The sequence below is a fragment of the Candida dubliniensis genome, chromosome 1, assembly GCF_000026945.1.
Source record: "Candida dubliniensis CD36 chromosome 1, complete sequence".
Lineage (NCBI taxonomy): Eukaryota > Fungi > Ascomycota > Pichiomycetes > Serinales > Debaryomycetaceae > Candida > Candida dubliniensis.
The window spans coordinates 2,114,052-2,126,692 of NC_012860.1; the positions used below are offsets into that span (position 1 = coordinate 2,114,052).

Sequence of the window (12,641 nt, forward strand, 5' to 3'; positions counted from 1 at the left end):
AAGCCTATTTTGATTGTTTTCTGTCCTTCTACTTCTACTACTCACCTTGACTTCACATGAAATAAACATCTCAACCGTCCATTTTAATGTGTAATTGATACTCATTGACGGTATATACAAAGAATGGCTTTCCATTAACCGCTGTTGACGTTTGTTTACACATGATAAAATAAAGCAAACACGACTTTCAACCGTCATAATAGAATGTTGTCAACGCGGCTTTCACTAAGAATAAAGTTTCTATGAACTTACTTTCTGTATTATTTTGCAACATTTCCCAATATAGTAAACTTTTGCTTTCTCAAGCCTTCAAAAAGAGGAACATCCTTGTACTTAAAGTTTCTAAAAGTCTATGTTGATATATTTTGGTTTGTTTCTTTAAAGTTATTATTGGAGAGGGGGAGAACCTACCATCCGTCTCTCCACTTTTAAACGTTTCATGGATTGTTTTAGACGGTATCAAAGCCCATTATCAGATACACATTAACCCAAGAAGGAAGTTTTCATGTATTTCTCTTCCCCTTGTACCTTTTTTTTGGTTTTAATAAGAGGCTTGTTCTTTGTGAAAAACGAATATATAAATAGATCAGATTGGCCGTCCATGTCAAAACATAAATTACTCTTATTCCTCAATATTATCAACAAATCATCAACTGCTGCAATATATTTCACCAATGAAAGGTTTGGTTTTCTTATTTGGTTTATTGCCAACAATCTATGCTTCGTTAGTACACTTGACTCCTGCTAGTGATGATGACTTTTATAATCCACCTGCTGGTTTTGAATCTGCCAAGAATGGGGATATTTTGAAATTGAGAAATTCCCCTAACAAGCTTGCTAGTTTCTATTTCCCTATTGATGTCAAGAATGCTTGGCAACTTTTGGTCAAATCTGAAGATTCCTTTGGTAACCCAAATGCTTTTGTTACTACGCTTATTGAACCTTATAATGCTGATCCATCAAAAGTTGTGTCTTATCAAACCTGGGAAGATGCTTCCAACATTAACTGTTCACCATCTTACGGTGCCCAATTTGGTTCTCCATTAAGTACCATTACTACCCAAATTGACATGACTTTGATTGTTCCTCCTTTAAGAAGTGGTTACTATGTTGTCACTCCAGATTATGAAGGTCCAAAGGCAACATTTGCCGTGGGAAGACAATCTGGACAAGCAACTTTGGATTCAGTTAGAGCTATTTTACAATCGGGATCTTTCTCTGGTATCAAAGAAGATGCTAAAGTGGCCTTATGGGGATACTCTGGTGGTTCTTTGGCCACCGGTTGGGCCGCTGCTTTGCAACCAGTCTATGCTCCAGAGTTGCAAAAAAATATTGTTGGTGCTGCTGTTGGTGGATTTGCCGCTAATATCACTGCTATTGCTGAATCTGTTGATGGTACTATTTTCGCTGGTTTGATCACTCTTGCATTGAATGGTTTAGCTAATGAATACCCTGACTTGAAGAAAGCTTTCTATGAAGAAATTTCCGACTTTGCTGTTCCAGAATTCAAAGCTGGTGCTGAAAACTGTTTAGCTGAAAATATTTTCCATTATCCGTTACATCAATACTTTACTGGTCCAAAGAGAGCCTTTGATAAAGGTTGGGGGTTACTTAAAGAAGATGTTTTCAACAAAAGTATCCAAGACAATTTGTTAATTGGTTTGAATAAGACCTACTTGCCTCAAGTTCCTGTTTTGATTTATCATGGTACTGTTGATGAGATTATTCCAATCAAGGATCCACATGCCCAATACAAACTTTGGTGTGACTGGGGTATTGAATCTCTTGAGTTTGCTGAAGATTTGCTGACTGGTCATTTGGCTGAAACATTTACTGGGGCACCTGCTGCCTTAGCCTGGATTGATGCAAGATTTGATGGTAAAACTCCAATTCAAGGATGTCTGCACACAACCAGATTGACAAATCTTTTGTATCCAAACACTTCTGATTCTACTCACCTGTACTTCCTTGGTATTTACCAATCAGTTTTCGGTACTCCATTAGGACCAGGTGTCAATGGTGATAACATTTCTATCAGCAGTGGATTACTTGGTCTTGTAGGTAGTATCATTTAAGATCAAAACTGCTGATACCTAGTTGATTTGTTATTATTATTATTACAATCCATCAACTTTTTTTTTTACTTCCCCCCAATTATTTATCTACAAATTGTGTTCTGTTTCGGTGATAAAACTAATTTAATATATCTATAAATCAAATATAACGTCTTCTTTGAAAAAAGTAAAGCCATTGCTAATGCTAATTTTTATAATGGAACAATTCCAAATCTTCAACTTCTACGTAGGTTTATACTGAACACTCACTAATGAATATGTGTAATTGAAAACTATTGTAAAATGGACCTTACGGCTAGCTCTACCAATAAACAATAACATGAAACGATATCGTCTCTACACAAAGATAAAGTATTTCACAGCCCAGCCTGCGTCTCATATTAACAAAGGAAAAACAATTCGTCACAAAGCACATACAAAGTAAAACGTCATAATGCGGCAGAACACGACCACACTCAAAATAAAGTTCCTGAAGATGATTGATGAGAATGCGTTTCTTTTTTTTTTTTTTTATTACTATTTCCCACCAACAAGGTTCCAATTTTAGAATATTTGATTTTGTATCATCGTTTCAGAGTTGTTTCTTCCTCCCAATAATTCCTTAGAAAAAATTTTTTTTAGTTCTGCCTCTGTGTTGTTTTGTTTCGTTATTTATTGAACTCTCTTATTCTTGCTCGATGACGTTGACGTTGAGTTTTTTGTATCATTGATATTCATATTCTTTCTTTTTGTAGTTGATTCGTTTATTCCAAAGCCAATTTTTTTTTTTGTCCCCTATATATTCTGTGTTAGCCTTTTTTTTCTTTCACTTGTCATCTCGAAGTGCCTTTTTTTTTTTTATCAATATCAATATTATTAGTGTCATTGAAGTAAACTGAATCAAGAATGGCCGTGGCCCCTAGTAGTGTTTCCACATCAACAATCATTTCAACCTTACTAGCCAATTTGGCATTGTTTGGTATTTTTGTTGGTTGTTTCATTGTGTTGAGATTAAAGTTCAAACGTATCTATAGTCCTAAATCATCGTTTGATTTGGTTCCAGAGGACAAGAAACCCGAGCCATTGCCCAAAGATCCATTCAGATGGATATTTATTTTGCTTACCAAACCAGATTCTTTCTTTTTGCAACAAGCAGGTCTCGATGGTCTTGTGTTTCTCAGATATATAAAGACATTTGGCACATTGTTCTTTGGTGCTTTACTTATGTATATTATTTTATTGCCTGTTAATGCAACCAATGGTAATCACAACGAAGGATTCGATCAACTTTCTATTGCCAATGTCAAACATCCTAGACGTTATTATGCCCATGTATTAATGGGACTTATTTTCAATGGTGTGGTTATCTTTGTTATTTATCGTGAATTGTTTTTTTACAACTCCCTTAAAAACGCAGTGTTGTCATCGCCAAAGTATGCCAAGAAGCTCTCATGCAGAACCGTACTTTTCCAAGGTGTCCCAGATTCATTATTGGATGAAAAACAAGCATTCAAGATATTTAGTGGAGTAAAACGGGTGTATGTTGCTAGAACAACAAGAGAATTGGAGCATAAAGTGGAGCAACGAGCTGCCATGGTCGACAAATTGGAGGTTGCCGAGAACAAATTGATGAAATTGGCAGTCAAGAGTAAACTTAAGGCTGACAAAAAGGGATTTATATTGGAACCAGTTGATGAAATAAGCTCCTATGTCAATGAGAAGAAAAGACCAAAAATGAAGGTAGGTGGGTTTTTCTCTTCCAAAGTGGATACAATTAGACATTGTCAAGAACAGATTCCAATTTTGGATAAAGAGGTGAAAAGGCTTCAGAAAAAATTTAGACATTCAATGCCATTAAATTCCATATTTGTTGAATTTGAAAACCAGTATTATGCCCAGTTGGCTTATCAATCCACCGTTCATCATAATCCGATGAGAATGTCTCCAAGATTTATTGGTCTTGAACCAAAGGACATAATACATGCCAATTTGAGAATGTTTTGGTGGGAGAGAATAACTAGACGTTTCTTGGCATTTGCTGCCATTGTAGCCTTGGTAGTTTTCTGGGCTATCCCGGTTGCCGCAGTTGGTACCATTTCCAATATTACTTTCCTTACTAACAAATTGCCTTGGTTAAGATGGATTTTGAAGATGCCACACGCTTTGTTAGGTTTGGTTACAGGTTTGTTACCAACTATATTGCTTTCCTTGTTGATGTTTTTGTTGCCGATTATTATTAGAGTATTTGCACGTATTTCTGGGGAAATTTCTGCTATTGGTGTTGAGAAATGGACTCAAAACGCCTATTTTGCCTTTTTGATGGTTAATGGGTTCTTGGTTACTGCATTAGCTTCATCTGCTACCGCCACTATTACCGAGATTATAGATAAACCAACTTCAGCCATGAGCATTTTAGCCAACAAATTGCCATTGTCTTCCAACTTTTATATTTCATACTTGGTCCTTCAAGGGTTTTCCATAGCTGGGGGGTCATTATTCCAAGTAGTTGGGTTGTTTTTGTATTACATTTTGGGAACCCTTTTTGACAATACCGTTAGAAAGAAGTGGAATAGATTTAGTGGGTTGGGTACTGTTGCCTGGGGTACAGTTTTCCCAATATTTACCCAGTTGGCTTCTATTACTTTGGCTTATTCAATTATTTCACCTTTGATCCTTGTTTTTGCATTTGCTTCGTTCTTTTTAGTTTACGTTGCATATGCTCATAACATTACTTATTGTTTTGTGGAAGGTCCAGATGCTTTTGGAAGTCATTATCCACGTGCACTTTTCCAAACATTTTGTGGTTTATATTTGGGTGAGATTGTACTTTTGGGTATTGTGGTTGTTGGTAAAGGTTGGGGTCCCATTGTTATCCAAGTCATTGTTTTATTGTCAACAATCTTTGCTCATGTTCACCTCAATTTAGCATTCGATCATTTGCTTGGTGTTGTCCCTCTCGATGCAATGAGGGCAGTCGATGGTGTTTCCAGTACAGCTTCCTTTACTGGGCCATCAGAGTATCAATCCAAAGTATTGAATAAAAAGAAACGTCGTGCTAATTTTGAAAAAGAGTTATTAAAGGAGCAAGAAGAAGAAACAAAATTAAAAGCAGATGTCAAAGCTCAGATGGAGTCCGATTACGATCAAGAGGAAGCAATTGACAGCATTTCAGTTGTTCCACTTTTAGCCGATAGGGATTTCAAGACTACTGAATCTAACAATCTAATTGTCAAATTTATTAGACCAGATGTATTTTTGAACTTCCGTTACGTGAAGGGAATTTTGCCAGCTACTTATAATATTGAACCAAAAATAGTAGACAACAAACATGCTTACGATGCACCTGCTATTTCGGCTAAATGTCCTGGTGTTTGGTTCCCAGCGGACCCAATGGGATTGAGTGAAATTGAAATTGAGCAATTGTCCCCAATTGTCGATATCAGTACCAAAAATGCAACTTTCAATGAAAAGGGAAAGATTGTATTTCTTGGGAAACCACCAAATTAGATTAGATTATATATTTAGATATTTAAAAGGACTTCTATAGATTTTGTTATATACATATTCATGGTCGATTGATCGTGATAGTTTATTTATCAGTTTTTTAACTTTGATTATGATAAATGAAAATATGCCCAGCATTTTTTTTTTATTTATTTATTTAAAGACGCTAATAATTGATAAGCATTTTCTTATATTTTGCATTAATTTTAACTCTAAATTTTGAACGAAATATTTCTTAAATTTGATGTGTTTTTTTTTTTAGAAAATCATGTTATTCAATTGTGGTCAGACACTCAGTTTGATATAGCACACGATAATAAAATACCATACTTTCTTAAATGATTATTATTGTGCATCCAAATTGTTTGTATCTATTTGCTATTGTTGCAAAGTATAAATTCCAGATAATGTGGAGTGGAAGCCAGTAAGTAGCCAATACAACAAACAATAATTCGCGTATCCACCGAGACCAAGAAGAAAGTAACAATATTATTATTTCCGAAGTCTGCATGAAAGAAAAGAGGAAGAAGAAAAAAATTATGTGAATGAATATGCCGAGGATATCTTTAATCAACTAGAATTTACTCCACTTTCTCCCCAATCATTTACAATTTAGATCAATCCATAAAATATAACGGCTTTAATTTTCGTTCTTTTCTTTTTCTTTCTTTTAATCATGTCATATTTTTTCAAACTAATGAAGAATCAAACCAGTACCAAGTCTTCTGCATTGGCAAGATTATCATTGACAGCACAACATTTGCACTTGTCTAGATGTTCATCAACATCTACTACCCCAGATATCATTCCAATAAATCAAGGCACCAAATATACTGCTGATTATGCCAATTATGCTACCACCCCTAACGGAAAAATAGTGTCGTATTTCCACGATATTGCATTGAATCTCAACAAGGACACCAGAGAAGCAAATATGGTTGTAGAAATACCTCGTTGGACCAATGCAAAGTTTGAAATTAATACTAAAACTGCCGGTAATCCTATAGTTCAAGATATCAAAAATGGAAAAGTTCGTTTCGTGAAAAACTTGTTTCCTCATCATGGGTATATTCACAATTATGGTGCTTTCCCTCAAACATGGGAAGACCCAACCACAAAGCATCATGGTCTTTTTGGTGATAATGATCCTTTGGATGTTTGTGAAATCGGGTCCAAAATTTTATCAACTGGTGATGTCAAAAGAGTTAAAGTGTTGGGCTCAATTGCTTTAATAGATGATGGTGAATTGGACTGGAAAGTGATTGTAATAAATGTAAACGATCCATTGTTTAAAAACGTCAACGATATAGATGATTTGGATGAAAAATGTCCAGGATTATTAGATACTACTAGACAATGGTTTCGAGACTACAAATTAGCGGATGGCAAACCACAAAATGATTTTGCATTTAATGGAGAATATAAGAATGCAAGTGAAACAATCGAGATAATTGAACAATGCCATAAGAGTTGGCAACAACTAATCAATGGAGAAACCAAAACTGATAAAACCCCAAATATCACCAACACAACGGTTAAGAGTCTGCCAGGATTTACTGATACTATTTCAGTACTGTTGAATAATCCATCAAGAGCAAATGCTGCTATTCCAGTTGATGTTGAAGCTAATTATTTTATCAAGACAAGTTGATCATGGGGGCATTGACAAAGTGTTTTTAAGGATAGAAAAAATGAGAGTGACTCCCATTTCGGATTATATTTAGCTAGTTTATAGAGTTTTGAACAGAGATTTTATGAAGTTTGTATTTGATACTCAAAGATGCTACATTTCAGATTACACAATTTAATGCGTTTTGAATGTTCTCCAGAGCGAACCTTTTGTAAAATGCTTGACTATTTATTTGAAATTGTTTCTTTTCTAAATTTATAAATAAAAATCTGTTGACTAACTGAAATAATCCTTGAAGTCTCTTATCTCATCAATTAAACCATGTACAAACTGTTCAAAGGCTTTACCTCCCCTTTCAATAATTTGCTGTTCTTCAACGGAACTTGGAATAATTCTTGAACTTAAAAATTTTGGGTGTTTTAGTAAATTCTCAATACAATCAACAAAATCTTCTCTTTTGGTTTCTGATTCCAATCCTGGGAAAATTCTCATGTCAATGGCATCATCTATCGCAACATTTTCAATGCTTTTCAAGTATTCATTAACATTCATAGATTTCAATAAATCATAAATCAATAAAATCTGACTAGTCTCCGCCACTAAAGCAGTTGAGACTTTACTGCTTGAAGAATCCCTTGACCAACTTTCTATACAATATTGAGTTTGTTTTCCAAATAATTGCAACACAACACATACTTCTGGAACAACCGATGCTCCCAATTTAAATAAACTGGTTATAATTATAGGCAAAATTCCATTTGTCCACAATCTATGGTAATGTATACCGTGGCTAATTGATACACCTCCAGCTCTAATAGGACGTGATATGGGGCTTTCTAACAACACAAGAAATAACCCTGAAGCAATAACCTTTTCAGCAATAATGTTAACAGACATCAATTCCAAAAGATACATTAAACTCAATCTAGCAAATATAAATTCATCATTCACTTCAATAGAGTGGGCAAAGGAGTAAAGGTTCAATAACGAGTTAATCGTTCCATTTTCCTTGATCGATAATGCAATTTCCTCGTGCAAGATTGATCCAAATTGTACACCGACAAAAACTTTTAATATAGACAAAATTATCATTAAATCATCAATTCGATCATTCATTTTAGGTGACTTGAAATTCTTTCGAGTACGCGCAAGGTATACATCATTCTGAATTTCAATTAGCAAAACCTGAGTACCCTTGATAACAATTGCATTGAATAAGTCACGGAATAAACTGAAGTACTCTGTCAACACCGTAGAAGCATCTTTAATCATTTTTAATGCGCAGTAGATGAGTTTTAACAATGGCTTGTAGCACCCATGAGATTGAGCCAAGTTGGTAAAAAAATTCATACTACTTGATGACAACAAAGTAGAAGCATTCTTCACAATTTCAAATATTTTCTTTTCATCAACATTCAGTGATTTAGTTCTCGAAAAATAAGTATAAATCAAATAGAATGCCAATTCCACTCTTTCGTCATAAATTGATTGGAAACTCTCTGTAGGCACGCCCTCGTTAGTATTAACTTTTAGCAAATAATTAATGAAATCTAAAACTCTTGAATGCAATGGGGGCTCATATTTTCTGCAAAAACTTGTAATTAAAGCTCCAAATGATTTGGCACCTGCTAGCTGTGAATTTAAATACTGTAAATTAATACTCGATGCAATGACTTGTTCTCTAATTTGCTGCCAATCCAGTTCATTCTTGAAAAGAGAGTCCATCAAAGCTAAATTGTAGACTGATGTAATTCCAAAACGATTCCTTTTTGTCAATCCGCTCGTAAACTGTGATAGTTTGAATTTTGGAAATGCATTCTCAAAAGAAATTTTCAAATTCGTGTCTAATGATGACTGGTAGTTGGTTATTGTGAATTTAGTTTTTGCCAAGTCGTTGAATTCATCAGAATTAACAAAACTTATAATCTTGTTTCTAGTGCTGTCATTTTTGGCAGTGAAAAGATAAAGGGCCAAAATTTCAGCAATCTTGGAAACCAATTTCAATTCGTAGCATCTACTTATAAAACTTTCAGAGGAGTCAGGTGGATCTAGAATTTGTAATTTAACACGACCAATTAATGTTTGAATAAATTCATCATCGTGTTCACTTTCTTTGGCAGTAGTCCAAGAATTGCATGCTAAAGCTATAGCATCTACCAAATGAATGCTAACAGAATTTGGATAGTACCTCATATCTCTTATGTTTTTCTTTAATATTTGTAATAATGACAATTTGTTGGTGGTTTCGGTGTCATCCTTACTTGTGTAATCGCCAAAGACATCTCTTCCAGTTATAAATAAGACGGCTAAACCTTCTTGTTTGCCTTCCATAACAGCACAAATAAAGTCATATAATGAAATTTTCATTTTATAATCATCAAACGAGTTATCTAAATCTGCTGCCAATGAATGCAACAATACTTGAGCATTCTCACTCCCCAAGTGAGAAAGCAAAGATGGAGCTGTTTTGTCTGGCCAATCTCCACTGGTCAAGGCAGTCAACAAATCCAATATATCTTTCCGTACTGATTCAAACCGGGAATATGACAACACCAAATCTGGAGTTTTAGTAAACAAGCTTTTTTCAAAAGCCAGTGGCTTCAAATGCTCTGAAGTTCTGATAGTAATGATCAATCTGGAAAATGATAACGCACAATGAATCCAGTTATCATGCCAGAATGACGATGAATCGGTCAATTCGTATAAGTCCAAGTCTTGTGACAAATTCTCAATCATTGTAATAATCAGTCTTGCTGCCCTTGGACTATCGTCATCAGATACTAAAAATGAATCTAAAATACGAGTAGCAGCGTCTGCAAATACTTTTGTCACCTTGGTACTGGCGGGGACTCCTTCATCAACACCGTAGACACTTGCCAAAATTGTAGAAAACGTATCTAACAACAAAACTCCAATTTCTAATTTCTGACTCTGTTGGTTATACCGACAATACATAAATGTCTCAAACAAGTCTACCAAATGACCAGCAAATCTAAACATAATCACGGATTTGGATTTTTCTGGATAATCTTGGTCCAAAGATAAGCAATTTTGAGTCAACAGCTCAACAAGTTTTATTAATGAAACTGTAAAATCATAATCGCCATTCACCATTTCTATGGATCCAAATATTACAGCAGCCAACCCTTCTTTGCCATTTTGAGCAAGCAAAGCAGATTTGGACAAGTAAGGCCAAATTCTGTAGGAAAGGAATGGCATCAAGTTTGTCAATAAATTCACAACTGATACCAAAAGCTTTACGTTTCTTAAATGTAACCCTTGCTCCAAAAGCCTTAAAATCACCTCCAAAATATCAGAATCGTCTGTATAAGCAGACATTGCCTCTAAAACCATTTTGGAATCATCAACACCATTATCAATAACCACGTTGTTCAATAAATTTAGTATGTTTATGACCAATTCCATTGTTTCGGAGTCTGAATTATTGAAAATTTTAGATACATTCTGCAAAACTCTTCCCAAAAATGCCCAACCATTGTAATTGTAAAGAAATGTGACCAATACTTCATCTGGGTTTGCCGAAGGTAAAATCTTTGCTTTTGTTCCTAGACTCAAAACCATTGACAACTTCTTATTTGCTTCAAAAGGTGGATATACGTCAATGAACTTGGTAGTTTTGACTAATTCTGTATTTTGGTCATCTATCTGGTACATATTGTTGAATTCCTCTTTCTTGAATACTTGAATATAGGACTTCAAGTCATTAAACTCATGCAATGCAAAGTTCCCGTTGATAGAAGCTACTTGAATATATGGACTCAAAATCAAGGGGAATTTTGTCCTTGCAATAATTATAGCATTCTGGGTGGCACTGTTATCGAAAAATGATTCAATAACACTATTAGGGCAGTTACTAATAACACTCAAAATACAACTAGTAACTTCTGAAGTGAGGGTGATCAAGGGCAATGAAGCAATGATCAAAGAAGATAATATTGCTGAGTAAAGTTTGTCAAACTTTAATAACTCGTTTAACTTTTTTAAGTTTGAAAATACATCCAAATTTTCACATTTCTGATTAACCAAGTTTATTGTATGTTCCAAATGTGACAAACTGAATTGGTTTAAGAACTTCTGTGAGTTGGGTAATTCGGCGTATTCCTGCAAGAAATAGAATTTTCTCAACAAAATAATGGACCAACTGTATAATACAACAGAATTATTGTTTGCTGTGTTGGCAATGGTATCATTCACGTACTTAAAGGCTTGTACATCGGTCATATATGAAACAGACAGGCTCTCATGTACAGAATCAAAACTGTTATTCAAGTCCAAATACTGAATAGTTAAAACTGTAAACAACCCCTGAAGTATTGAAAATGCCTCGTGATATGACACATATGGTCCCAAGGCAACAGAATAGTTGGTATCTCTCATCAACTTGAACCACTGGCGAACCGCTTGGACATCAACATTTGTATTTTGAACAGATAATTCAATTAACACCTTACATGCTTCGATACAAAATAAAACAGTCTCATTATGGATAGTGTCATCAATTTCTTTGTTGATTCCTGTAATATACTGTCTCTTCATTAAACTTTGTGATGCTTTGCTGATGGATTCAATCAATGATACAAGGTACTGCTTCGACAAAAATATCTCTTTACCCAAGTTCTGAATAGTAGATGATGCATATGAGTTACTTTTGTTGTTTAGCAATTCAACAACGATCTTCAAAATTATTCTTCTCTCTCTTAATATCTTGGAGGTATACAATTGTAATCGCTTGTTTTCGTAATATTTTTCATCAAGTAATTTACTCTTTACCGCTTCCGATTGTGGAGGAACAGCTTTGCAGGGAATTTTCTTGTTAGTCTGACATATTACTCGAATCGTTTCCAAAACATCTATATTCAATAGATTGGATAAAAGTTTCCCATCACTTGTATCTTGTGCGGATATATTTGTGTACAAGATACCTCTCAATGAGATGTCCTTGGTTTGCAGGTTTAGGACCTGTTTGTCATTATTTGATGTAAATGGGGACGAATTCAATAGGATTTCTTTACTGGACAACAAAAATTCATCCAATGCATCCGCCAAATAGGGGTCTTGACAATTTCTTAATAATGACAATGCATTGTCAAACGTCCAATACTGTGTTGGTTGTATTGGTTTCAAGGGCAATTCAACACTGCTTTTACTAGATGATTTGTCCTGTGGAGATATTGATAAAGACATTTTTCCTTTACTGGTATCCACACCTTAATTGATATTTTGATTAATAGTATTGTTTAAGATGTGGGTGTGTATGTTTTTTTCGATGGGTTTTTTTTTAAGCTTTACTGATTTGTTTCTCTCTTTTTCTTTTTTCGCAACGAGATTTGCTTTGAGAAATTAGTGAGGAAAAATTTTCGTTTGAAATGAATTCCTTGTTTTGATTTTATGTTCTCTAATTTTTGATGTTTCTGACGTGTTGCGAATAATAC

At 34.6% G+C, this 12,641-nt stretch overlaps 4 protein-coding genes and 1 pseudogene across 4 annotated transcripts, besides 1 other annotated feature; 4 read left to right on the forward strand and 1 right to left on the reverse strand. All coding sequences in view use genetic code 12, as the record gives it.

The window, feature by feature from the left end:
- Positions 1-204: 204 nt before the first annotated feature.
- Positions 205-536, forward strand: CD36_08875 (annotated as a pseudogene).
- Positions 205-536: a sequence feature (rearranged pseudogene).
- Positions 537-674: 138 nt separating this feature from the next.
- Positions 675-2,075, forward strand: CD36_08880 (secretory lipase 2 precursor, putative; the record flags this gene model as incomplete). The annotated part of the gene is made up of 1 exon (XM_002417487.1): positions 675-2,075. One exon carries the CDS (start codon positions 675-677, stop codon positions 2,073-2,075), a length of 1,401 nt encoding a protein of 466 aa, XP_002417532.1.
- Positions 2,076-2,960: 885 nt separating this feature from the next.
- Positions 2,961-5,561, forward strand: CD36_08890 (conserved hypothetical protein; the record flags this gene model as incomplete). Its single annotated transcript, XM_002417488.1, has 1 exon — positions 2,961-5,561. The coding sequence occupies one exon, from the start codon at positions 2,961-2,963 to the stop codon at positions 5,559-5,561; it is 2,601 nt and encodes an 866-aa protein (XP_002417533.1).
- A 673-nt stretch (positions 5,562-6,234) lies between these two features.
- On the forward strand, positions 6,235-7,209 carry CD36_08900 (inorganic pyrophosphatase, mitochondrial precursor, putative; the record flags this gene model as incomplete). The annotated part of the gene is made up of 1 exon (XM_002417489.1): positions 6,235-7,209. One exon carries the CDS (start codon positions 6,235-6,237, stop codon positions 7,207-7,209), a length of 975 nt encoding a protein of 324 aa, XP_002417534.1.
- Positions 7,210-7,464: 255 nt separating this feature from the next.
- On the reverse strand, positions 7,465-12,393 carry CD36_08910 (nuclear pore protein, putative; the record flags this gene model as incomplete). Its single annotated transcript, XM_002417490.1, has 1 exon — positions 7,465-12,393. The coding sequence occupies one exon, from the start codon at positions 12,391-12,393 to the stop codon at positions 7,465-7,467; it is 4,929 nt and encodes a 1,642-aa protein (XP_002417535.1).
- Between the last annotated feature and the right edge of the window lie 248 nt (positions 12,394-12,641).